This window comes from Aulonocara sp. 'chitande type north' Nkhata Bay, linkage group LG23, assembly GCF_057382095.1.
Source record: "Aulonocara sp. 'chitande type north' Nkhata Bay isolate Kocher_YH1m ecotype deep benthic linkage group LG23, A_spYH_male_GT1.1, whole genome shotgun sequence".
Classification (NCBI taxonomy): Eukaryota; Metazoa; Chordata; class Actinopteri; order Cichliformes; family Cichlidae; genus Aulonocara; species Aulonocara sp. 'chitande type north' Nkhata Bay.
In genome coordinates this window covers 6,001,358-6,027,624 of record NC_141365.1, presented here as the reverse complement: position 1 = coordinate 6,027,624, position 26,267 = coordinate 6,001,358, and the positions used below count along the sequence as shown (strand labels likewise).

Here is a 26,267-nt window from a genome sequence, read left to right as displayed (position 1 = left end):
TGCTGTGATTGTGTGTGCGAGACAACACGCTTTTGATTCGCCACTTCTCTGTCACGTGACCCCACATCCGCTCCGTGACTGTTGCTGTTTGGCAGCTATGACAACGAACTTGGAAAGTTAGATGAATGGCCTCGGTGAAGAAGAAGTTTTCCTCCTCTATAGGGTATCAACATTGTCTGAAATGCACGGTGTACTTGGACATTCAGGCAGTAAGTGCGTCTTTATGCTGCTGCTTTGGTACGAAATTCAAAATGTGACCTGATGCCGTAGCTTATTAACGTTTGCTAGCTAGCGAGCTTACGTCCTCTTTCAGCAAACCTTCCGTTACGGTTCCGTAAATACACAGTTAGCTTACCAGCTAACCCTAACTGATACACCAGGGTTATCCTGACATGTCTCATTAACTTACTAATTCCTCCTTGTCGTTACCAGTAACGTTAATACTGATGCTGCCGTAATTATTCTAATTGAGTCACTGCAATTAGTGCAAACAGTTAGAGGTGATACGAAAGGCATGAACGTAGCATTGGTTCTTTTACGTATTAATATTTATGTCTGAGTCACTTCAGTATTAATCTGTTTATACATAAACCATTAATAGAAATATTGATGTCCACTAATGACCCCGAGGTTCTGCTGTAAAAGTTGATTGTAGTGGTTTGATGTCCATTAGGTGTTTTTAAGTAACTGAAAGTAATTCGTTTTTTCATAATTTATCTGTGTACGATAAGCGTCATTTCCTGTTTCAGTAAACTTTGGGTTGACCTTAAAGCCCACTTTATGCGTGAGGATGATTTCCGTCCCGTTTATTGCTTCAAGTTCATAAAAGTCAACACAACTGACTGTCACAAAAGTAGGTGTCAATATGAAATACTTACCATAGAATACGAAATTGGGAAAATGAAACGGAAGGTTTACAAGACAAGAGGCCGAGATGGAGGTTGCAGAGTTGAAGATGCTAAAAGATCTTCACGACGAGGGACAGCATTAGAAATGAGTACATCAGAGGGACAGCTAGTGTTGGACGATGTAGAGACAGAGTTAGAGAGTCAAGGCTGAGATGGTCTGGACATACAGTGGGGCAAAAAAGTATTTAGTCAGCCACCGATTGTGCAAGTTCCCCCACTTAAAATGATGACAGAGGTCAGTAATTTGCACCAGAGGTACACTTCAACTGTGAGAGACAGAATGTGAAAAAAAAATCCATGAATTCACATGGTAGGATTTGTAAAGAATTTATTCGTAAATTAGGGTGGAAAATAAGTATTTGGTCACCTCAAACAAGGAAAATCTCTGGCTCTCACAGACCTGTAACGTCTTCTGTAAGAAGCTTTTCTGTCCCCCACTCGTTACCTGTATGAATGGCACCTGTTTGAACTCATCATCTGTATAAAAGACACCTGTCCACAGCCTCAAACAGTCAGACTCCAAACTCCGCCATGGCCAAGACCAAAGAGCTTTCGAAGGACACCAGGAAAAGTATTGTAGACCTGCACCAGACTGGGAAGAGTGAATCTACAATAGGCAAGCAGCTTGGTGTGAAAAAATCAACTGTGGGAGCAATCATCAGAAAATGGAAGACATACAAGACCACTGATAATCTCCCTCGATCTGGGGCTCCACGCAAGATCTCATCCCGTGGGGTCAAAATGATCATGAGAACGGTGAGCAAAGATCCCAGAACCACACGGGGGGACCTGGTGAATGACCTGCAGAGAGCTGGGACCAAAGTAACAAAGGTCACCATCAGTAACACACTACAACGGCAGGGAATCAAATCCCGCAGTGCCAGACGTGTTCCGCTGCTGAAGCCAGTGCATGTCCAGGCCCGTCTGAAGTTTGCCAGAGAGCACATGGATGATACAGCAGAGGATTGGGAGAATGTCATGTGGTCAGATGAAACCAAAGTAGAACTTTTTGGTATAAACTCAACTCGTCGTGTTTGGAGGAAGAAGAATACTGAGTTGCATCCCAAGAACACCATACCTACTGTGAAGCATGGGGGTGGAAACATCATGCTATGGGGCTGTTTTTCTGCCAAGGGGACAGGACGACTGATCCGTGTTAAGGACAGAATGAATGGGGCCATGTATCGTGAGATTTTGAGCCAAAACCTCCTTCCATCAGTGAGAACTTTGAGGATGAAACGAGGCTGGGTCTTCCAACATGACAATGATCCAAAACACACCGCCCGGGCAACAAAGGAGTGGCTCCGTAAGAAGCATTTGAAAGTCCTGGAGTGGCCTAGCCAGTCTCCAGACCTCAACCCCATAGAAAATCTGTGGCGGGAGTTGAAAGTCCGTGTTGCTCGGCGACAGCCCCAAAACATCACTGCTCTCGAGAAGATCTGCATGGAGGAATGGGCCAAAATACCAGCTACTGTGTGTGCAAACCTGGTAAAGACCTATAGTAAACGTTTGACCTCTGTTATTGCCAACAAAGGTTATGTTACAAAGTATTGAGTTGTATTTTTGTTATTGACCAAATACTTATTTTCCACCCTGATTTACGAATAAATTCTTTACAAATCCTACCATGTGGATTCATGGATTTTTTTTTTTCACATTCTGTCTCTCACAGTTGAAGTGTACCTCTGGTGCAAATTACTGACCTCTGTCATCATTTTAGGTGGGGGAACTTGCACAATCGGTGGCTGACTAAATACTTTTTTGCCCCACTGTATGGAGTGGAGCAATAGTGGCTATAATGGACAAAGTATGTTGAATATGAAGCTGCCAGCCAGCAGGAAAAGGGGGGAAAGACCACAAAGAGGAGGAGAATTAAAGGAGGACATGCAGAGGGTTGGTGTGACAGAGAAGGATGCTGCAGATAGGGTGAGATGGAGGCAGATGATCTGTTGTGGCGACCCCGAAACGAAATAAGCTGTAGAAGAAGATATGATAGGATATAGGCCGAACCTTGAACCTGCATAGTTTCTGTGTATCTATTAAGTTAGATATAGCAAAATTTGACACTGTTTTCCACATTGTTCCACAAAAACATTTTCTTTGACCTTAAATTACCAAGATTGTGTTACCCTAACAGCAGTAACAGTAGGAAGTCTTGATTGCACATGGATTGCATATTTTAGTAATTGTTTATTAACTGCTGTTGTTATTGGGATATTTGCAAGTGTGCTTCTCTTGATGAATGCACTCTTCCAAACACGTTTGAAAACCATAATAAACGAACACAGTAGAATTTGTGCCCTGTTATACTGTTCATAACCAGGTCACATGCCCGGGAGTGCTACTGTCTAAGAAGTATGATATCTACCTCCGTGTCTGCATCATGGGCCAGTACAGGAAGACTGCCTGTGTGCCTCCGGACTTCCCTTTGCTTTTCCAGCACAAAATGGTTTTTGTCAAGGTGAGAATAAAGCAATTTATTATAGAAATAAAGGACGGCTCCTTGATTTGGGCACAAGATTTCCATCTGCCTGTGGGAGTTTTAGACTTGGCAATAAAAGTGTACATATGATCATTAAAGTAAAAGGAAATTCAGACAGACATAGATTTACCCTACATTAGTTATAGTGTACATTAACAAAAACATGAAAACATACAGTATTAAAGCCTTATCATACAGTTTTTGCTCTTAAGACTGTCAGAATCATCTTATCATTATAACTTTGCATTAAATCTTAATAAAGTTTGTGCTGAGCTAAATTTGCGTTTTTAATGCACAGCTTAACCTGTGATAATTAACACATGCGGGTGACATGGGCGGAGTACATAAGTTCTTATTGCTAAGTGGTTTTCACACATTAACTCCAAGGATGGAAGGCAGGACGGCATACAAAATTTGTCCTTGCTCACATGTAGCATACACCTGTTTACCTGCTCTTATCTTTGCTCTGCCACCACACAATGTGTTTTATTTTTTATTTTTTTTGTCAAGGTCAGGGTAAAGCTATTTGCTACAGAAATAAAGGATGCCTCCCTGTGTGAGACACAGGATTTCCATCTGTCTGTGGCTGTTTTGTTTAGACAGGATGCAGGAATTCTAGTGGCTTTATGTCTATATAAGCTTTACTTTTATCTACATTTGATTCATCTTAAGAGGTGTCCATAAGTGTTTTAGGTGCTTTTTAAAAAAAAAACTTTTTTCTTAATAAAAGTGTTACCTATATGTTTAAGCCTTTTGTTCTTTCTTATGTGGGCCAGCATTCATCCATAGTTAGTATTCAGGTGGTGAAGGATTATGAGCCCACTGTGCCTAATAACCAGCAACCCTCCAGTATGAACATTAGTGTCCTAACTCTTAGTGAGAGGGACCTTGTTTTCCCTGGGGAGACTGGTACGCTTAGATACTGGCCTGTCCGCCAGATCTTGTTATAAGTATTGATTTGCTTTGTCTGTACTCTTTGTGTTTTCCCAGATATTCCCCGGCGTTGTTGACCCTGCTGATGTAGCTGACCTCCTCGAAGGTAAACGGCCTACTGGGATTTGCTTCCTCATCTCTTAGTCCCGAATCCTATCCTATGAAAGCTTATTGGCTATTAGCTGAGATACCGATCATTAGCTCACAGTCTGTTTATACTTTCCTTCCTTCCTCTTAGCTGACACAACATCTTTTGAGCTGATTCAGTTGGTGCCTCCAGGTATGCTTTCTGATGATACCAAATGGGCCTCTTAAGTCCCCACTGTATCCAGTCATTACACTGCAAAACAGGATATTTAACTTGGACTGTGTGTGTGCATGATCCTGGGTTTTTTTGTGTGTGTGTGTGTGTGTGTGTGTGTGTGTGTGTGTGTGTGTGTGTGTATATGGGTTATAGAAGGTGAGGTACTTGCCACAATGGAGGAAAGCAGCAGAGATTTCCTGTATCCAGGTCCCAGGTGGAGCTCAAGAGTCGCAGAGCGAGAAATACTGATGAAAAGATCATCCTCATTTCCTGTAAGCGTTTTCTGTTTATGCCAACATCCTAACATTTATCACAATTATGTGTTAGAAAGCTCTAAAGAGGCCATATAGGTGGTTACTGCTACTTATGCAAAAATCAAAACATAACTTTAAAAGTGTCTTTACAGCAATTTTATGATCGATCTCATATATAGTCAGTGAAAGAAAATAGTCAAAGGTTTTTTCTGTGTTGTACACTAACAAAAAAGATGTTTGAATTCTTTACATGCATGCATATTTTAATCCCTTATCATACACTTTGCCCTTTTTTGTTTTCTGTTTAATGATTAAAATCATCTTAACTTTTCATTAAGTCTTCAGGACATTGAATTAGCGCTAATATGAAGCCATTTTCGCACACGCTAGCACACAACAGGATGCATTCCACAGCAAACACAGTTAGGAATACTGTGCCTGCTGTAGGGGAAGGTGCAGGAAATGATGCCCTCCCGCTCACTGTAAATTTAACGGACAGTTATATGCCAGCAAATCAGAGATTCCTCAGAGTTTGGACCTGGAAACTGGCAGGTTCAGTGTCTGGTCTGACTACATCAGTCATTTGCATTCTGACATGCACCTTTGTCAGGTAATGTTTAGAAAAGTTCAGGGCTGCAGTGTATTTGTGAAAACTGCTTAATAAAAGTCAACAGCACGCCAAGTATGGACAATAAAGGTGCAAGGAAAGTAAATGCAAACACAAGAGAATCCAATTGGAGGCATCCCAAATAAATCAAAGATAAGAAATAAAGGTTGTTTAATATCCTGTCAGTGCATAAATGTACATGTCAGATAAACATAAGCCACGGACACTGGTAAGTTTCAAGTTATTTTACAGCAGGCTGGTAGTGAGCCTTTACTATTAAATACTCAAATGCCAATAAACGGGATAAATGTTCTCTTTAGGAATACAGCTTTATCTAACCTTGTTTTTCATCTTTGGTGAAGAAGCAGGAAGCAGAGTTTTTCTTCAAACAGAGTTTCACAACCCAAAAGTCTCCAAAAGAGCTTGTATGCTGTGCAAAATGTAAATAAAAACCAGGCTGCAATATTTTGGACGTGATTTAGACACAATTCTGTGGTGGAAATCGCTGTGTGGGCCTGAGAAAACTTTAAAAGAGCACAGTTTGTCACCATATCAACAAATGCAAATGCAAAAAATCCACCATGCAAAGAAAAAAACAGATGCAAACGAGATCCAGGAACGCTGCTGCTGCATCTGGGTTCGAGCTCGTTTAAGATGGACTGAGGTTAAATTTAAAATTTGTGACCTCTGAGCTTGAAAAGAGAGGACGTCTTTTTTTTTTTTTTGTGGACATGTGTGAAGTTTGTTACATAACATCCATTCTTAAATTTTCAAGTAGTAGTCAAAGTCAAGGATTTAAACTTTAGTCTCTCACTGAAGTTCGAAATGTTCCATTTGGCAGTTAAATGCACGAGTGTATATTTCATGCCTGTGAAGGGTCCTGATAGTAATTTCAAATAGCACAATACTGAATTAGTTAAAGGAAGGAGGATATTCCTGTCAACATAATCCACGTGTCACAAAGACCGCACGCCGCGTTCACCACGGGATCCAGTTTGAGTGGCACCAATATTGCTCATGTCATTCATTGTTGCTCACTCTAAGTGAGTCTCCTCCTAATCTCAGTGGCTCTCGCGTCGGTGCACTTGACAGGCAGCTACACCACCAAGATAACCAGTTCAAAAGAACTGTCTTGTCTTAAACTGAAGTATTGTCTTCAGAAAATATGGCATTTTCCTCGTGCAGCTGTTGACTGTCTTTGCTATACAGACATGAAAAAGGAGCTGAGAACTTCCTGTCTTTTCAGTCATTTTTCATCTTTTTTCTTCTTTTTTTTTTTTTTTTTTTTTGCTCCCCCCTCTTTCCTTTTTATATCATCCAAGTCTTCTCTATACCTCTTTCCTGCCATACTTCATCTCTCCATGTCTGCGGGTTGCTTTTCTATCCTCCCCTTGTCCTCCAAGGCACTAACTGGCAATATTTAAATGTCTTTAAACACCTCCCCCCCCTCACCATTGCTTTTATGTGTTTGTGTTTGAGGTCCTACATAGCAATTTAGATGTCTTTCTCCAAATGCCGTATTATTTAAACATCACTGGAGCCTTTCTCTTCTGTGAGATTTGTTTTTCTCAACCCAGGCGCAGATTGAAGATTTGCAGTTGTAAATTGGTGTTCCAGGCAGCTCTGTTATTTGTCTTCATCTCCCTGTAAAAACCCCTGTGTTTCGTCTATTGTCCCTCTCCCTCTAGGGAATCTCCCCTAAAGTAGTGTTTTCCACGACATCAGTCATAGAAGACAGTGATGGGAGAGACAACCGGACAGCCTCACCTGTAAGCGTCTTTTTATTTATTACATCTTTGAGGTGTTTGCAAACCCGCAGTCGCACACTGTGTGTCCAGTTTTAAATTAATTGTACTTTTGCTGCGTGCTCGGCATCGCCGTGCCAGCGTTGACCACAACTCGAACAGCGAACATTGATCTGTGGAGGGCTCTAATAGGAGGTATCGCTTGCCGCCACATACGACCGTTTCCACTATACATATCCAACTTCTATTGTTGCCATGGCTACTGCATTTATCCATCCATACTGGCAGTGTTTCAAGGGTATCTGTTCTCTGAATGTAATTACAGGGAGGCAGATTGGTGATGCTGATAATGAGGCTTGTCTCACATGTCCGAGTGCAGGGAGTTAGAACAGAATCAGCCGGTTAGGTTTGTTTTTGGGTTTTTTTACTGTAATCATGCAGATGATGGGTCACCTATAAATCTTCTTTGTGGATTTTTAAGGTTTACTGTGCTTAGGTCGGTGCAATGACATTTTAAAATCTTTTTTCCCCTGTTAATCATCAAAAAAGGAAACTAGGAATGAAGTTTGCCACGGTTTTCTCATCTTAACTTTACAGCGGTTTGATTTCTTTGCATGTGGGGATTCGATGGGTTGTTACTGACATCTGAAGAGAATTTAATATCACTAGGACCTGGCGTCGTTGTTGATGTGTTCAGTTCTTATTTTGTTATGTAGGACAATAAGTTATATATCGAATCATTCTAAAAACTAGTACTAGCCTTAAGCTGCAGCCACAGGTATAACAGCTGATTCGTGGTCCTGTATGATTCTGCGTACATGTGCAGAGTGTTTGCGCAGGTTATTTCAGGAGATGAACGCCGAGAGGGTGGAATAATGATGAAAAAGGTATTAGCAAAATATTTCACCAGCTTTCTAGTTACGAACATGTTATCCATCACACAGAGGCTCACATTCCTCCTCTTCCCCCCTTCCCCCCAAAAAAGAAGAAAGAAATGCTACGGTGAATTTCCCCGGTGCGGTAACCTAACCTATTTGTTTAAATGGGATGTCGGTGACAGTGAAGCAGATTGTCAGCGTGTTCCTCCTGGCCCCTCGGGGTGGATGTCTGGATCAGAGCACCACTGTGGCTGTCAGACAGTAGAATTTCTCCATTTTCTCTCTCCTAATGACTCTTCAGCATCTAGGCAGCTCCCTGACTACCTGCCCACCCAGCTGACAAATCATGTCTTGTTCTAACAGAGATCTGGAAAAATTGTGACTTTCAAAAAAATCTCTAAAAGTGTTCTGATGAATACGCTTTTTGTGTGTTTTCTCATGCTGTGTCCTGAATCCTCTTTAAACCCTTTTATCTGACTTACAGATGTTATGCTAATGTCAGTTTGTGACTTTGGGTCACACCAGAAAATAATTTAGCCACTTCTGCAGTTTGTGTGAGTGAAATGTTGTTAAATTTGGTACACACATGGAAGTGAGGATGAATAGCTTTTGCAGATATGTCCTATAACGTTCCAACTAGCACCATCACACCGTCACACTATAGTTGGTGAAACTCCCCCAAAAACCCAACTTTTTGTTTAGTTCACTTAATGTTGACATGAATTGTGCTTTTATTTAGCGCAGCATGCTGAAATAACGATTGTCAGTATTAAATCTTGCTTATTGCCATTGTTGGATTTGCAGTATGTAGTCATCTCAGCTTGATGAGTGCATTGATAATTAGCTCGATGTGCCACTGTGCAGCTTTACAAAGCCTCTTGCACGTTTTCTGTGGACTGTATCCCGAGCTTTGTTGAACTGTGTCTTTATCACACAAACCCAGATAAGACTTCTCCACTCAGCCGGCCACAGGAAAAAAAATGATTCGCTCTCGGTGACCATCCACCAGTGAAGACGAAGAAGAAAAGAGGAGCCAAAGGAAGTCAGAGATGGTGGGGGATTAGAGGACGAGGGCATACTTGTCTTAATTCTGTTAAATCCGATCATTCTCAAATGGCACCAGCCACAATGAGAATTTATTCATCATTCGGTTTCTCTTAAAAATAGTTTTAATGTTGTGTGATTTCCCTAATTAGCATTTAGATAATCTTTGTTTTACAGCCAGGTAGTGCCTCTTTATCATATTAGACTGGAGATGGCCATCAAATGCAATTAACATTTTATCTTAACTTATTTATCCCCGGCTGGCATTACCTGCAGGAAGTGGGATATTGCATGGGAGAATGATGTTAGTGGCCATTAGAGTTATTGAAGTAATTCTGCAGAGGTTGTCTCCATGGCAGTGCTGACTGCGAGAGCTGTTGTTGTAACACTTAAGCTGAATGATTTAGCTAATGGTTTAATGGTTTTGTCCAGGGAGAGCAAGTCTGTGTCAAGAGTGAGAGCAGCTGCCTTAATGGCTAAAATGGCCGATGCGTCTGCGAAGGAACAAACTGTGCGGTTTGCAGAGAAACCGCTCAAATCCTGTGTGTCTCCTTAAAATTCAAATGTGAAGCTAGTTCAAAATGTTACAGCAGCATAACATTTTTTTTCCTCTCTCATGTTCTGTCACTTCACCCCAGTTTGGCTGTGTTTCTCCAGCGAGGCCATCCTTAACCCTTTCCAGACGGAGTTCAGCAAAAAAGCCTACCAGCGGGCATTTTTCCAAAGCAGATGGTGGGAAGTGTGTCTCTTTGAAAAGTGGGAAGGACAAGCTGAGTGTTGATGCTAAAATTACAAACTCTGCACCGTCATCAACATCCAGGCAATCCCCGCCAGGCCGCAGTCCTCCAAAAAACAAGAAGGGAAAAAAATGCGCCCTATCCGGAGTTTCTGCCGAGCGCGGCTACCAGCAGCCCACCGTTTCCTCAAGGACGCGAGCCCTGTCTCCTTACACCCACCGGAGGATGTGCCAGCTGTCCGAGGATGCCAGGCAGAGGCTCAGCCACCTCCAGCTGGGGCCTCACTACTTTAGGAAAGAAACCGAGAGCCCGACGCCCTTCTTGGTTTGTAGCATTAAGGGAAGAATAAAAAACAACAACTTAGCATAATGGTTCATTTAATGCCAAAAATACACATGTTCAGTGCAGAGGGGTTATAAGATTAATGGATTCCTCTGCTGATGTAGTTCAAACCTCAGTGGGAGCGCCCCAAAATTTTGCTTAATCTAGTGAGCGGATTAAGTGGAGGGCATATTAAGAGAGCATCTTAATCTTTTTACCTGAGCCGTTAATGGATTTTGACGTCACGTACATGTTTCACTGTGTATGCGTGTAATATGGCCTATTATCCTCACCGAGGGGCTCGAGCACACTTTTAATAGCGCGCGTCCTGCATTTAGGTCGGGACGCTTTTATTTGTTAACACTTTAATTATTGCCGTATCGCTGCTGTTGGAGGTTTTCGCTTGAAAGGGAGTGATTTTTGTGATCGCGCAGCCTTAGGGGAGTGCGTGCGATCGATGGACAAGAACAACACAGCCTTTAGTCCTCCGCCCCTCCCCTCTGTTATTTCTGCTTCTTCATTTACATCAAATCTAATCCCGAGATATGAATATCAGACTCCACTCGCACGCTGTCATTAAAGAAATTATTAGGTGCTGCGTTTGTTTTTGTCACACACATGAATGGAATTAACTAGAATACAATGGGCGTTTTATTAAGGACAGGAGCGTGCTTTTGCGCCTCTGAATTTCCTGGGGGAATCTCCTTTCGACAATTAACTCTGGTAATTGAGAGTCAAGCTGCAATTAACAAATAGATACCTAATGAAGTAGCCCCATTAGCCCCATGGTGAATGCATTATCAGTGCACATTTCAGAGCCTCAGCTCCTGGGTTGTGTGCAAAGGGAAGCTCAGCCCTACAAAGAATCAGATGTGTTTTTCTGCGTAGGTTTTTCTTTTGGATTTTTAGTCGGAGAATGACTAGGAGATAACAGTGGGAAGAAACAAGTGATTGTGGTTAATGTACACTGATGTTTATTTCATTTATCCGCTGTGACAGGAGAGACGCGTCTGGATTTGTTGTGCAAAGTGTTGCGGTTAAGGTTTTAAAAAGGGGTAAAAACTCCCCAAAGTCCTCATTGTTCACTGGCGTTGTTTTACTGCACATGCAAAGTAAGTTAATTACGTTGTATAAAAGGAAATGAGCTTTTATTGTTGTTTGGTGCCAGGTTTCTCGCTGCAGCGACGTCTCTGAGATGGGAACGTTTTCCTCCTGTGCACTAAATACTAGCGTTCATCGGCGCTCCGTGAGCTTCTCGGCTGACCCCACAGGTAAACCTTCTAAACACATAAACTCAGTCCATGTATTGTAACACATTCATAGCTATCACATAGTGTATTTGCTGCAGGGTTTGTTTGTTTTCAAGCGTTTTTGGACAAAGCCCTGAGTGTGCTGAGTGCTTTGTCCAAATGCAGCCATCTGGATTTGGTCTCATAAAAAAATGTGTTTACTTTCTTTTTTGGTCTGATGCCTTTAATAACATCCGAACGATAACATCGTGTAACAGTCTTGCAGATTGATTTCTGCTTTGGTTTGTTGAGCTCGTTAGGGGATATCAGTAAGTATGACGATCACTGATCAAATGCTCCCAGAATTCTTATTTCCTTCAGTCCTTTCAAATGAAAGCTACTACAAGTAGACACAGATGTAAATGCTCATCAGGCCCAACATTAAATCCTGCTGCCCAAACAGCTTTTACCTGTCGGGTTATGAACACAGCACCTCTTGAAGTGTCCCAGTGGGGTTAGGGTTGTTATTCAGGTCTGCATATTATGACCGGGCCTGTGCCACTGCATCCCGTGGGAGTGATTGGTATTTCTGGAGTTTCGATGCCATCACTCTGAGTCACATTCCTCTTGCTCTTCCTGGCCAGCTTTTGTGTAATGGTGGGGCCATAAACAGTGTAAGTAATGGATGTAGCTTCTGATCCTGAAAAATGAAGCCATCATCATGGTTCCACCCATCTTTTCCCATCTTTTTCATAAATAAGTGGGATCCAAAATCCTGCCGAGGATGGCCGTTGCCACCTGGACTCCAGTTATTTTGTCCGTGTTACAGTAGCACCCATATGAATGCTCGGACTCAACGTTTCCCAACATTGCATATGAGCAAAGCTATTCTCTTCAGCTTCAGTGGTTTGATTTGATTGGCTCGTGTGTGCATATGCCTGTTTGTACAGCTGTTCTGTGCTGGAAAAGTTTCATTTATACTTGTTTGTGTTGAAGAAATAAGCGGTGCTTCTTATTTAAAGGAAATACTGTAGGCTTACTCCGAATTGTATATTTTCCTAAAAACTTGCCTTTTCCTTTCAGATTCTTCTCTGCTTGGGAGTTACAGGCCAAGAACAGCGAGAGTAAGTCCAATTATAATATCAGTAACTGTAAAATACAATGAGTCAGGAATACTTCTGGTGCTACAGGACATCAGCACAACACTGTTCTGTAGTCTTCTCATTCTGCAGGTTAGGTTTGGCGGTCCATGCAGCTCTGATTTTAGTCATTTTATGAGTATCAGCGACAGATAAACACATTTTATTTATATTTAATATTCATTGTTTATACATATAAATTAGCCCTGTTGTTCATACTTTTGACACTGTGGTCAATTTCAAATCTAAACAATCATCATAGAAATTATATCGATGAAGTTGTCAGCCTGTAAAGTGGTCTGATTTTTAGATTTGAATAAAAAATGATCAATAAATAATGTAGATTTAATTCCTGAGATGTGCGGTTTGAATTCCTTGGTTGGGAAATGTTTCAGAACACGCGATTAAGGTTTGGTCACCAATAGCTTCTAAAAATGGCCTGTATTTGTATAGCGCCTTACTAGTCCTTAAGGACTCTAAAGTGCTTTACACTACATTCAGTCATCCACACACATTGGTGATGGCAGCTACATTGTAGCCACAGCTGCCTGGGGCGCACTGACAGAGGCGAGGCTGCCGGACACTGGAGCCGGGGCTCGAACCGGGCAACCTTCCGATTACAAGACGAACTGCCAACTCTTGAGCCACGATCGCCCTCTAAACCCTTTTGCCCTCTGAAATCTTCTAGGTGGAATCGGGATTTGTGAGGGAGGACTCTCCTCCAAAGACTCCATCCCGACATGAACCCCAAATTAAAGGCCTGCTTAGAAGTTCTGCCTCAGCTCCCTCCAACCTGACTGTACAAAACTCCAGAAACCCTTTGAGTCGCAGCAGCCATTCCCTCAGAGAAAGGTAATCCTCTTTTCTTAAAAATATTTAAAATGATTGGATGTGTCAAAATTAAAACCATTTATTCCTCATTTTAAAAGAATCTAATGGCCAGAGAACAACAAAATCTGATTTAATTGCTCGTCATTATTCGCTGGACAAACTGAAGGCAGGTGTCATGTCTTCATTCATTACCAAAAAGTCAAATAAAAGCTGTCAGAAACTATTTGAATGGCATATCTGAGAAATGAGTAGGGGTTCATTCACGCTAAAGCTGACTGTATATAAGTGTAGTCTACTTTGAAGCACACAGACAGGTTAGAAAGCTTCCAGCATCACCAACCTCTGCAGTTTTTTGTTGATTCACATGCTGATGACAGAAAAAAGCAAATACGCAGTTAATGCGGTGCATGTTTGTAACCCGGCGAAGCATGAAATCTTAAGGTGTTTATCAGGAAAACACTGTGAGGATCACCTCTGAGCCCCAGAGTTAAGTTTTTCTGGCCACAAAAAACAAATCTGATTGTGTTCATACTCGAGGTACACACAGGAGTGAACATAATCCTCCTTTTTTTGTGATGTTTGCCATGAATTTATCCTGATCCATCTGTGTAAATCATTTGTTTGCTCAAAAGATCTTAAAAGCAAAACATGCACCTGTAGGAGTCTCATTACAGTGTACAGCAAATATATGGAAATCCCGTGAGATGTTAGTCATACGCTGCTGCTGCTGGTGCTGGTCTGTGAGGTGTGAGTGTCTGTGTGTTTGTACACGCACATCCAATCTTTAATTTTGATCACACTCGACAGGCAGGATGAATTCCCCTCCACCTTTTAAATTACAGAAGCTGATGTCTTGTCATGTTTGTTCATTACTGAGAGAGGAGGCAGAGAGAAGGGAAAACAAAGAGGAAAATGGTATTGATTTGTGTTTCAGCTCGAGACTGATGCATTTGACCCGATGCACACTTTAATACATTCAGAGAGACCTTGTCATCGATCACAGCAGCTGCGAGTTGACAACGCCGATGGGACCGATGCTCCGTTTTGTTTGTTTGTTTGTTTCTGCTTCCCTTTTCCGTCCGCTCAGTCCATAAGTAAACAGTGGAATCAATGGACAATCTTAAACTGCAAAGTAAATTGCAGGAAATGAATGATACTTTTCCCTCAATTGGAAACGCGACAGGATTTGCTGGGTGGGAGATTAGAGTGGGCCTTTGTAGATTCCCCGCGACAGGGAGAGGGGCACGTCTTACCACGAATCTTTGATCTATAAAGAAAATGACAGATGCCAGTGGCAGCGTTTGCCCCCTAAGCCCCGGAGTCTCAGTCTATTCATGTCTCTGGATGATTTGTCCTTGATGACTTTTTGAAGCAGGTAGTGTGTTTATCTGATTACAGATGAAAAGCTTCCTTTCCGACACGAGCCGGGCCGAGACACCAGTCAGTCTGTCAGTCATCACCCCTCCGCCACCGACAAATGAACGTGGATGAGAGGCGATGCCGGAATTTATTTTTGTTAGTGGGATCTCCAGTTTCGTAACTGTCCGCGGTCAACACGCAGACACATTTACACTGGGCCGATGGAGTCCGTTTATGCCGCCAGTTTAACGCGTAGCTGGTCGAGGCCCCACAAAAATGTAAATGCGGAGGAATGAAAGTCAAAATGAGGGTTTAGGTGGAGTTTTAAATGTTGTTTATGAAGGTTATGCACTACCAGGGTGTTGGCCCTGTCAGCCACTCGTCTTACCTTGGGTTACAGCACAGACTAGTGGACAAAAGAAGGTCTTGTAAGGAGAACAGTGTTTTTGTTAATGTATTTATTAATGAAGAGTCTGTGTTGATCACACACACACAATGTTAATTAAGGATTTATTAGAATAAAATTTTTATCTTGGGGACCCTTAAAACAAAGTCTATATCTATGCTTAGCTCTGAGGAATAAACTTTGAGGGTTGAAGACAAAGATCAAATTAAGACGAAGCTGTTGCAGCAATTTTTCTGTCTGTTTTTTGTTCAGTAAGGCCTGATGATAACCTGACACAACGACCAAGATACCTGTTAGTGAAAGTTTTCCATCTGCCTCTTTGTGTTCCAGACTCAGAGCCAGTCAGACCAGTCCTCCACACTGGGAGCAAATCCATAGCCGAGTCCAGAGGATTCTTCAGACTCACAAAACAAACCTGGACCAAAGAGCAAGCTTTGACCTTTAACCCTCTGATCTGACTTAGAAGAGACCAAATTATGGAAGTTGCCGTACTCAGAGTTTTAATTATTAGAGCAGTAACTGATAATGCACATATCACAGTCATATTTAAAAACAGAGGTTCTGCAGGCTACCAGTTTTGTACATACAGACACTAACACGTTAGCCTGTCACAGATATGCACATGTATCTTAATTAAGCTCTATTTCTTGTTCATTTAAATTGCAAACCTTCCCAGCACGTGCTGATTTGCTTTTGTTGGTGCAGAGGTTACGTTCAAAAGCATCGAGGCACCACTTCACTCCCACCTCTCAGCTGGGCTCTTTTTTTTTTTTTTTTTTTTTTTTTAAAGAAAAAACCTGATGCTGTAACCAAAGTGAGACATCGCCTAATTTCGCTAAAGCTGTGTGTGAAATTGGCTCAGGTATAAAGAAGCTACAGTTTATGTGCGTGTGCGCGCGTAGGAAGTGACATAGTGGATGTAAGCTGCAGCTGTTAAGGGCTCATCTCTTGCAACACAAAGAAGAGACAAGACGGTAGCCAAGAGCCACTGTTGGGATCCAAGAGCTACAAGAGACTGCAGAGATTTGAGAGGGAGAGTGAGGAGGAACAAAGGTAATCCTGAATGAAAGCACAGCAGACACAGAGCTTTAGCTTTAATGAAAAAAATTAAGGCATTCGCTTTCACAGCCTTACACCGAAACATCTGAAGTGTGTGTAATGTTTCTGTGCTACTGACACACAGGTCGTGTGACACAGAGGTATTTTATTCTGCTGTCAGAGTGGAGGCTCGTTTCACCTTGAATTGGAACTACAGCAGATAACGACGCAGTTTTGGTTCTTCGGCAGCTGTTTTTGTGAGTGGTTGTTGTTAACATAATGCAACATACAGCTGCACGACTTTACAGAGACTTGTAAGTGGAGGGATTTAACCATGCTAAGGTAACTTCAGGGTTAACCCTGATTTTTCAGTATTACAGGAGCAATAAGTTTAACACCAAAATTTCAGCAAAGAACATTTTGACAACCCCAAAGTTTTTGTTTCAGATCACGAGCTCTTAGAAAATTAATGAATTGCACCATGATTTTTAAATTTTTTTTAATTGTTCATGCTGTGTATTTTAGTGGGACTGATTGCTGTGCAGCAAAGCATTTACACTTGAATTGATAAAACTAAAAGTTCAGATGTAAATATGAGCATGTACACCATATTTATTGAGGACTATACAAGGATGTTTTAAAATATTGTTCTTACTGAATCAACTTGTCTGGGACTGTGTGTTTTATACAGCCAGCCTCTTGATGTACACACATGTAAACAGTCTATCCGAAGTGTCATGAATGAGTGTTTAATTTCCAAAACATTAAAAATGCTTCAAAAAGCCATTTTGTATTGATGAGCTTCATTTCTAAATGAGAGAAACGCCCCTCAGAGTCACTGTTCATCACATCAAGTCTTCAGATTTACTTCTTATGGAATTTCTTCTTCTTCCTGTTCTTCTTGCCAGCTTCCTGTGCTGCTTTCTCTGCCATAACATGCTGGTACCTCTTTTTGTTTTTCCTGGGAAGAGAAGGAAAGTGTGTATTTAATGTTTGTCTTTTTGTATCCAGTAACTGTGGCTTGTAAATTAGTTTTATTTCTCTGCCGTAGCAAAGGTAAAGATCACTAAATGTACGAGTCAGATAATTCTACGCCTCAGAAATGAAGAACTGGAACAGACACGTGTTGTAAATGTCTGTAATTATTTGTGACGGACAGAAATATTTAGTCCTGTGTTTCATGCTTATCTTGGTAAGCGTGAATAAGAAGTCACCTCGTTCAAAAAAAGCATTTCACCTGTGAGGTTCTAACAGCTAATGGAAGCGCTACGAATTTAACTGGTAGTGTGGTTCCCCTGAAGGTGGACACTGCCCCACCCTGACATCATGTGTCATTCAGGTAGGTCAAGGTGTGAGTGGGAGTTAAATTGCCTGGGAAGGGATCTCAATACTGCGTTACACGTAGCTTAGGCCTCCACATTAGTTCAGCGATGGCTGTTCCAGGCGGATGTAAATGACCTTTGCTCCTCAACAATTCACATGCAAAAATTCACATGCTGTCTCATCATGTGACTAACGACTCCGATGACGACGGGGTGGGTTAACGACTCAGGACTATCTGGAACATGACAACCTCACTAAAAGTGAAATATTTCATCACCTGTCAGAAGCGAAGAGCCTTTTGGATGACGTGAAACATCTAGAAACTTAAAAAGAAGTCTAGTTGCCGTTAAGCTCAAGTGGTTAAAACTACCGTGATGTGAATGCAGACCCACACGGACAAACCCATTTAAATTTTACTTTTCCAACTACACCTGAGGATGCACAAACTAAATGTCTACAATAATTTGTCGGCTGACATAGTGGTGGCATTGTGGTTCCTTTTATGCTCTTAACCATATATAATTTAAAGTGACTGAAAAATATATAATTTCTGTTAATTTTTGAGTGAGTATTTCCAAGTCTACATGCCCAGTGGAGGTAGAGGGTGGAAGGGGAGATGTCTCATAATAAAACCACACCCACTGCAGGTGCCCACTTACTGTCTGAACTCTGCGTCAGCGAGCAGCTCCTCCACAATGGTTCTCTTCCTCTCCTTCTTAGGGATACGGGAATGATAGAAGTCAGCAGCGTTGTCCACCACTGTACCAACCTGCAACACACACAGGAAAACATCACACTCAGCACACGCACTGATATTGATAGTGTAGTCCCTGAGTGCTCTGGACTATAAAAACAAAGTTAACCAACTTTTACAAAATCAATATTGATAACCACGAGTGTAAAGAACTAAGAAGCAGGAGGACAGTTCCACCGACCTGAAAGTATTTGGGAAAGCCATCTCTGTCGTTCTTCTTGTAGAACCTCTTAGGATCCAAGGATGCTCTCATCTTCAGCACTTGGAGGTCTCCTTTCAGCTCCTGAGTGATCTCCGGGGCCTTCATGTTAAACCAACCATCCCCTGTTGACTTCTCCCTCTCTGCCTGGGGAAAGAAAAGTGATGCAGACTGCTAAGAAACAACGTTTGTGATGACTACCGTTTACTCTTTTAGGTATGTGTCACAGGTGACTGCACAAATGCAGAGAATAAAACTAGAATCGACCAATCAAAGCAATTTTTTTTTCAAACTTACTCTGCGTTTCAGCTTTAGGGCATGTTTGGATTCACTGTATGGCGGCACAGCATCCTTCTTTTCAAAGTCTGGTCCAATCACACTCTTCTTCATCACCTGTGGACATCAACACAAACCACAACTCTCAAAAACAACTGAACTGTCAGAACACTCCACTGCTCCAAGATAAAAAGGTCAAAGTCAGTGAGAACTGTAGCGAAACCTTTAATAGCGCCACCTCATCGCCCTTGCATAGCTTTGGAGTTCATTATTCATTCTACACCACAGATCACCTTCAAGAAGAGGGGGGAAAGAAAGAAATCAATCGCTTATTTACCTCATCTTGGATCTTCTTTTCCTTTAGTTTTTGCAGTGAACTGGAGACAGGCTTTGATTTGCTGCCATCAAAACTGATGTATAAACCCCCGAGCTCCTTCACTTTGAGGCCGGGGTCAATACGGCTGGACAACTCTTTCCTGAAATTAATAGGCACAGGAAAAAAAATTCCTCAGGAGGAGCAGTCGTGTCTCATTTCTCACCTCTGCACAGGTATAATAAAATCTAACGATGTGTCTGAACACCGTGGCTCCACCGTCTGCATGCTAACCTCACAAAAAGATTAAACCCAAAATGAGCTGATGCAAACATATTCAGCTGTGCTGCAGATACACTGCTGTCCTCAAATAATAAAACACCTAAAAGTGCCGCCCCGTCGTACAATACATGATTGTTTATAATAAATGTTATATATTTACAGTCCCACATACACAGTGCATGCTGCCAGATAGCATATAACACCAAATGTGTCTCAATGCGCAGCTGCAAATAGTCCCTAACATTATTGTACCTAAAAGTTTTTAAACACCACAGAGCTCTGAGCTCTGGCTCCTTTCGATGTGGAGCAGCAGCTGCTCTACTCTGAGCCCCTCCCGGATGGCCGAACTTCTCACCCTATCTCTAAGGGAGAGGCCAGCCACCCTTCGGAGGAAGCTCATTTCTGCCGCTTGTATCCGCGATCTCGTTCTTTCGGTCACTACCCACAGCTCGTAGCCATAGGTGAGGGTAGGGACGTAGATCGACCGGTAAATTGAGAGCTTCGCTTTTACACTCAGCTCCCTCTTCACCACGACGGACCGGTGCAGCGTCCGCATTACTGCAGCTGCAGCCCCAATCCGTCTGTCGATCTCTGGCTCCCTTCTCCCATCACTCGCGAACAAGACCCCGAGATACTTGAACTCCTCCACTTGTGGCAGGAACTCATCCCCGACCCGGAGTGGGCACTCCACCCTTTTCCGGCTGAGAACCATGGCCTCAGATTTGGAGGTGCTGATCCTCATTCCCGCTGCTTCACACTCGGCTGCGAACCGTTCCAGTGCGAGCTGGAGGCCTTCACCCGATGAAGCCAACAGAACCACATCATCTGCAAAAATCAGAGATGAGATTCTGAGGCCACCAAAGCGAAAGCCCTCCGCCACTTGGCTGCGCCTAGAAATCCTGTCCATAAAAATTATGAACAGAACCGGAGACAAAGGGCAGCCCTGGCGAAGCCCATCACCCACCGGGAACGAGTCCGACTTATTGCCGGCAATGCGAACCAAGCTCTTGCAACGGTTGTATAGGGATCGAATGGCCCGTAGCAATGGGCCAGACACCCCATATTCCCGCAACACCTCCCACAGGACACCCCGAGGGACACGGTCGAATGCCTTCTCCAAGTCCACAAAACACATGTAGACTGGTTGGGCAAACTCCCATGCACCCTCAAGTATCCTGGAGAGGATAAAGAGCTGGTCCAGTGTTCCGCGACCAGGACGAAAACCGCATTGTTCCTCCTGTATCCGAGGTTCGACTAACGGACGAACTCTCCTTTCCAGCACCCTGGCATAGACTTTCCCAGGGAGGCTGAGGAGTGTGATCCCCCTGTAGTTGGAACACACCCTCCGGTCCCCTTTCTTAAAGATGGGGACCACCACCCCGGTCTGCCAGTCCACAGGTACTGCCCCTGATCTCCACGCAACATTGCAGAGGCGTGTCAACCAGGACAGCCCTACAACTTTCAAACCATTTAATGAAATAAAGTGTACCTACACATCTAAATTTTTTTAATCTGATAATCATCTACATCGGGGTGTCCAACTCCAGGGCTCAGGGCTGGTATCCTGCAGGCATTAGATGCGTCCTTAATCCAACACAGCTGATTTAAATGGCTAAATGACCTCCTCAACATGTCTTGAAGTTCTCGAGAGGCCTGGTAATGAACTAATCATTTGATTCAGGTGTGTTGACCCAGGGTGAGATCTAAAACCTGCAGGACACCGGCCCTGAGGCCTGGAGTTGGAAACCCCTGAGCTAAATGGTTACCAAAATATTCTAATGTATTTGGTATTTTGATTATTATCAAACTATGAAATGACCCCTCTTGCTCTGTAGATGGAGGTATTGCTTTCCTTGAATAGACCACTCCCATCTGGATAAAAATGTTTCATTACAGGATAAAGATGAGCACTACAAAACCATTTGCCTTGATTCAAGTGACCATTGCGCCCAAACCACAGATTCCAAAGGTTCAGGTTTTTCCTTTAATCTAATTCCTCTAATGTACTTACACATGAGAGTTTCTGCTCGAGAACAGGACTTTAGCATCGTTGTCATCATCCTCGTCCTCGTCGCCAGCCTCATCCACAAACTCCTCGTCTTGCTCCTCCTCCTCAGTTCCTTTCTGCGTGCTTGCCTCTTCATCCCATCGCTCCTCTTTGTAGTACAGCTCATCTGCGTCTTCTCCCGGCCGCTTGTCAATCATAAACAGTCCCTCAATTGATGCAGCTCCAGCTTCTGACTTTCTGCAAATTCCCCCTCTCCTCTCCTTCCCCATGTATCCCGAATCCTCCTCTTCAGAAACTTCCCTCTCCTCCTCATCCTCCTCCTCCTCATCACTGCTGTCCAGCAGACTGACTGCTGTCCTCTTCTCCACGATGACGTCTTTGGGTTCAGAGTCAGAACCTGCTGTAACCTTGTGCTGCTGATATGATGTTACCTGAATGGACTCAACCACCTGCTGAGATGTGCTGACTTCCATTTCCTCCCCCACACTAGGCCGGTTTTCTACGATGACATCATCATCCACAGACTCATCTGGCAGAGGTGGGAGGAGGTCCACAGCTTTCTGCGTCTCCTTGGCCTCCTCTGTGGTTTCCAAGGCCCTCTCACATGTTGTTTCTGTAACTGATTGGCAAGGCTCTAACCGCTCTGGTGATGGGACTGTTTCCTGCATCACTTCCATCTCTAAAGTGTCCTCGTCTTTATTTCCAGCAGACGGCTCCTCCTGCTGGTTTTTGCTGACCACTGCAGGCTCGCTCACAGGTTCTGAGGGAGATGCATGGGAATCTTCTTTAGAGGCGAAATCCGTTTCCTTTTTTCTACCCGCTTTCGTGGACGACAGTTCGGTACTATTCACACCCTCGTGATCTTCTACCGTTTGGCTCTCATCTTCCTCCACCACCGTTTCATCTGCATCCTCAGCAATCAGTGTGCTTTCTAATTTAGAATCGTTTAATGTGCTGCCCTCCTCGGCAGATTCTGATACATTTTCTACAACGATGCTGCAGTCCTTGGCTGAGCGCCTGGAGGCCGGAGCACCCCGGCTGCTGTTCCCCGAGCCTGTGCGGCTGCTGCAGGGGGTCCCTCTGGCTCGCGTGGAGCTGGGGGTCCCCACTTGGGAATGCACATCCATAGCGTCTGAGTCTGAATCCATGGCTCTGAGAGTTGTCGACCTGGTCCTCCCACTTCTGCGACTGGTCAAACTGTAAGTAGGCCCGGACTCAAATCCTTCAGAGTCACAAGACGGAGGTTCACTAAGCTCTGCAGGGGCTGCAGCCTTTCCTCTCACTGCCCTGGTCTGTCGACGTGTTGGAGCCGGAGACTGAGAGCTTCCTGACGGTTCGTCTAGATGCATAGGAATGGGACTAGTTTTTCTTCTGGATCTCGTAGCTCTGCGAGTAGTGGACTTGGACACATCAGCTCCTGACACACTGGAAATGCAGCTGTCAGCGTCGGAGAGCTCAGACTCCCCAGTTTGGGGTTTGGCAGACGATCTGGTACGAGCTTTTCTCTGACTTCTGGTGGCTCTCTGGGAATCGGACACCACGGAGCTGCAGGACCCGGTGTCCAGCTCCAGGACAGCTTTTACATCTTCCACCTTGACACAAGCAGCGTCTGAGCTTTCAGCCTTCTTTCTCGCACTCCTTAGACCACGTTTTGATGCAGACACTGCAGATGAGCACGACTCCACCTCAGATATCTCCTCCTCTTCCTTGTTAACTTTGCGGGTCTGTCTCCTCCCCCTGGTACGCGTCACTGGCAATTCAATGTCGGACACCACTGAGCAGCAGGACTCCGCCTCTGACACATCCGCCTCATGGATGGAGCCCACCGGGGTGGAGGGCTGCTCTGGACTGTGAAGCCTTGAAGCTCTGCTGCATCTCTTTTTTGTGGTGGTCGAGGGAGAATCTGAATTTTGTGCAGCACTTTGCTCAAGCTGACTGCAGGACTCCAGAACGCCATCGTGGGTAGGACTTTCTGCTTGCTTAGTAGTCCTCCTGGTTCTCCGAGCAGTGGAAGGAGTGGCCTGTGTGAAAGAAGCAAGGCACAGTTAGTGGTAAGGCTAGTTTACAGCAACATGGCTGAGACGATAAGCAGAAGATAAGTCTGGTGACATTTTACTGTCAAGAACTCAGACAGAGAGCTTGATATCCTGCAACAAATGCACTAGTTTCCAATACTAATGTGTCACAAAAAATCCTGTCTAATGAACGGCATGTACAATTTACACCTGGAGAGGCTTTTAATGGCTTCCCTCTACATCTGATCGCTTGGTCTGTAACAGGCCAGTACGTAGCCTGAGATCCTCAGACAGAAACCTTTCATCTGTTTCCGAGGCATGGCTGAAAATGCCTCACAGTCAAAGCCCTGAAGCTTTGGAACGAGCTGCCCAAAAAAATCCAAGTATGCAGAGTCCATAACCTTCTTTAAATCCACTCCAAACACTTTATGCTAGATTAAAATCGTAGCTTTGGTACTTCTTGTTCAGGTGTTTCATGCATTTCCTTTTTCCAAACATAACGCTTCTCTTTTCACCCAGAAAGTCCTGGTCAGCAGGGAGCACTTCAACAGGAAATCGAACCTCATTCAGGCTTCTAGCTTGTTCATCTGATCTTTAGCGGACTGCAGGTGGGGGAAGAGCTGTCCTTTTTACAGAGCCGTGGTTTTCACCTTGCAGCCTTGCCCCCCCCACACAGAGGCTTTTAATTGCTCAGTTGCCAATACAAGTTCCTTTCTGCCCTCACGGACTGCAAGCCCTGCTCTTACAGCAATCTCTGTTGATCAATCACTCCCGAGCAGCGCAGCAGTGAATCGTCTCCTTATGCTTGCCTTCCTGATCAGAATTATCATCCTTTAACTTTTATTTTTAGTCTGACATTTTTGTTTTCAATTTGAGTTTCAGTTTCCAGACTAATTTTATGAATGATATTTTCAGATTGTCATCCTCCTCCTTTTGTCTGCTTCCTTCAACACATGTGTCACTAGGTCTATAACACTACACTATTGGGCCAAATATGTGTTTTAGGTTATTTAATAATAAAGGATGCTTTACTCATAAATATACACTGATTAGTGAGTTATTAATTTTTTTAAAGAAATTGATGAGTTTCCATAAACTTAGAATTAATCAATCAAAAATATGCATAACGAGGTGCTGGTTAGTGAAAGCCGCCATGTTTGACTGAGCTGTACAGTGACATCACCCTTCAGGCGTCTAACACACGAAAACATGTATAAAAATGTTGCGTTACTCCTAATGTTGTTACAATTACTTATTGTCAGTAGATTAGACACGTGACCCTGGTGTTTTAAGACAATAACAGCTAAATTATGCAAGTTAATGTTGGGCTCCAGTGTCACGTTTCCCTCTGACAAACAGTTTGTTACAGTCTCACACTGTGTGACAGTTTATTCGCTAAGTGTCCAAGTCCAACGGAGTTAGGTCCACTCTAACGAAAGTTTCATAGTCCTACAGCCTCCTCTACATAAAACAGACACGGACACCAGCCGAGGTAAACAGCAGACTGACAGCCTACACGCCAGAGCTGTTTGTCCTACAGCGGCCACCGTAGACGGGATTATTGCACACTTAAACTGGGAGGGATAAATAAAAACGTAATTCGGCTGATCGAACGCCTCGGTCTACTGACATCTAGTGGTGAAACCGTGCACACTAAACCTTTAAAAATTTCACAGCAAAATAGTAAAAACAATACAAACACACTTGCAATAAACATATACAACCATGGCTAAAACTGAATTTTTAAAATTCGTTTTAGTTTTTAGCCTAACAGTTAACTAAAAAGGTTTTTACACCTACTTTTTAAATTCTCTACAATAAACTTGGCCCAATGTATTTGTGCATTAACTCATCTCCACCATTATGTGGCGTTAGAAATCCTAATAGCTATATTAAGCTAACAGCTAATAAATAAACAGTTAATAGCTTCTCATTACCACCTTTTTCTTGAGGTTCGCGTAGTTTTGTTATACAGAAATATAACTGGAGTCGAATATATTAATGTGGGCCTTCTCGTGATCTACTTTTAGCACTTTATGTGGAAATCTGTTGATTTTTAGGTCATATTTACACAATAACATGAGATGTTTACTCAAGCAGCACTTTATGTGAGTTAGACAGAAAACACGAGTAGGAGAAGAAACTAAAACTAAGAGATGCTGTTACTTAGTCCGCATGTTTCTGTTTTCTGCGCGGATCCCTCACAACATGAACACAAGCTGGTACAGGGTGAAGTCCACGTGAAGCTGGGGCAGATCCACACATCAGCTCTCACACACGTGCCAGGCGTATAACTCACTACCTGGACCTCCAGGTGACACCTGAACATCTGCAGCTTCCAATAATCTCCCTCTGTGACACGTACCTGGACCTCAGAGCGCTGCTCCGGGTCTGTTTTAGCTGGGGAGCTCACACGCACTCCTCTCCTGGTGGCCACCATCTTGCTCTCTCACAACTCTACTCACTTCCGGCATGAAGGCTAGACCCGACTAGTCAAATGAACGGAAATGAGACACAGGCCTAACAGCAGATCACAGAGCAGCCGACTAACTCTCGAGTTGTAGTTTATTTATTATAATTATTATAACTATTGTAATTGTTGTATTGGAAGAATTACTCAGTGAGAGTTAACTAGGGTGACCAAGAGGACACTTGGCCCAGTCATGAAGAACTTTAATAATACAGTTTGCTTAAAGAAAACTTCAACATATTTAAACGATGCCTTCTCTGTGAGGTTAATGAATGGTGGAATAAAAAATGTCATGTAGGCTTTTACAAGTCAACAAATGCAAAAATAGAGGACGGTTGGTCACACTAAGTTAACATACAATCCCTAATTTTAATATATCCTTTGATAAACTGCTAAGAATCACTAATTGGGC

The 26,267-nt window shown here is 43.2% G+C and overlaps 2 protein-coding genes across 4 annotated transcripts; one reads left to right on the top strand and one right to left on the bottom strand.

The window, feature by feature from the left end:
- The first annotated feature begins 37 nt into the window (after positions 1-37).
- spata6 (spermatogenesis associated 6) lies at positions 38-17,001 on the top strand. 3 transcript variants are annotated; one of them, XR_015127066.1, is made up of 12 exons: positions 38-209; positions 3,232-3,369; positions 4,381-4,429; positions 4,562-4,603; positions 4,781-4,899; positions 7,177-7,257; positions 9,794-10,216; positions 11,382-11,484; positions 12,526-12,566; positions 13,270-13,433; positions 15,508-16,230; positions 16,361-17,001. XR_015127066.1 is itself a non-coding variant. In XM_086281553.1 (11 exons), exons 1-11 carry the CDS (start codon positions 126-128, stop codon positions 15,620-15,622), a joined length of 1,359 nt encoding a protein of 452 aa, XP_086137679.1. In that variant the 5' UTR covers positions 38-125; the 3' UTR covers positions 15,623-17,001. The 3 variants fall into 3 exon arrangements, 2 of the variants coding, with proteins under 2 accessions (XP_086137679.1, XP_086137680.1); XM_086281553.1 differs by having other exon boundaries at positions 15,508-17,001; XM_086281554.1 differs by lacking the exon at positions 7,177-7,257 and having other exon boundaries at positions 39-209; positions 15,508-17,001.
- dnttip2 (deoxynucleotidyltransferase, terminal, interacting protein 2) lies at positions 16,259-25,868 on the bottom strand. Its single transcript, XM_086281542.1, has 7 exons — positions 25,751-25,868; positions 21,374-23,391; positions 19,105-19,243; positions 18,789-18,884; positions 18,474-18,638; positions 18,198-18,307; positions 16,259-17,176 (listed from the first exon to the last, which is right to left on the bottom strand). The coding sequence occupies exons 1-7, from the start codon at positions 25,823-25,825 to the stop codon at positions 17,080-17,082; spliced, it is 2,700 nt and encodes an 899-aa protein (XP_086137668.1). The 5' UTR covers positions 25,826-25,868; the 3' UTR covers positions 16,259-17,079.
- Positions 25,869-26,267: the final 399 nt, after the last annotated feature.

Excerpts from the sequence above, each read along its gene's own strand:
- spata6 (XM_086281553.1), top strand. The coding sequence starts at position 126 with ATGGCCTCGGTGAAGAAGAAGTTTTCCTCCTCTATAGGGTATCAACAT. Across the intron at positions 3,370-4,380 it reads ACAAAATGGTTTTTGTCAAG|ATATTCCCCGGCGTTGTTGA; the intron begins GTGAGAATAAAG and ends GTGTTTTCCCAG. Across the intron at positions 7,258-9,793 it reads ACAACCGGACAGCCTCACCT|TTTGGCTGTGTTTCTCCAGC; the intron begins GTAAGCGTCTTT and ends ACTTCACCCCAG.
- dnttip2 (XM_086281542.1), bottom strand. The coding sequence starts at position 25,825 with ATGGTGGCCACCAGGAGAGGAGTGCGTGTGAGCTCCCCAGCTAAAACA. Across the intron at positions 18,308-18,473 it reads GCTTTCCCAAATACTTTCAG|GTTGGTACAGTGGTGGACAA; the intron begins GTCGGTGGAACT and ends TGTGTGTTGCAG. Across the intron at positions 17,177-18,197 it reads GCTGACGCAGAGTTCAGACA|GAAAAACAAAAAGAGGTACC; the intron begins GTAAGTGGGCAC and ends TTCTCTTCCCAG.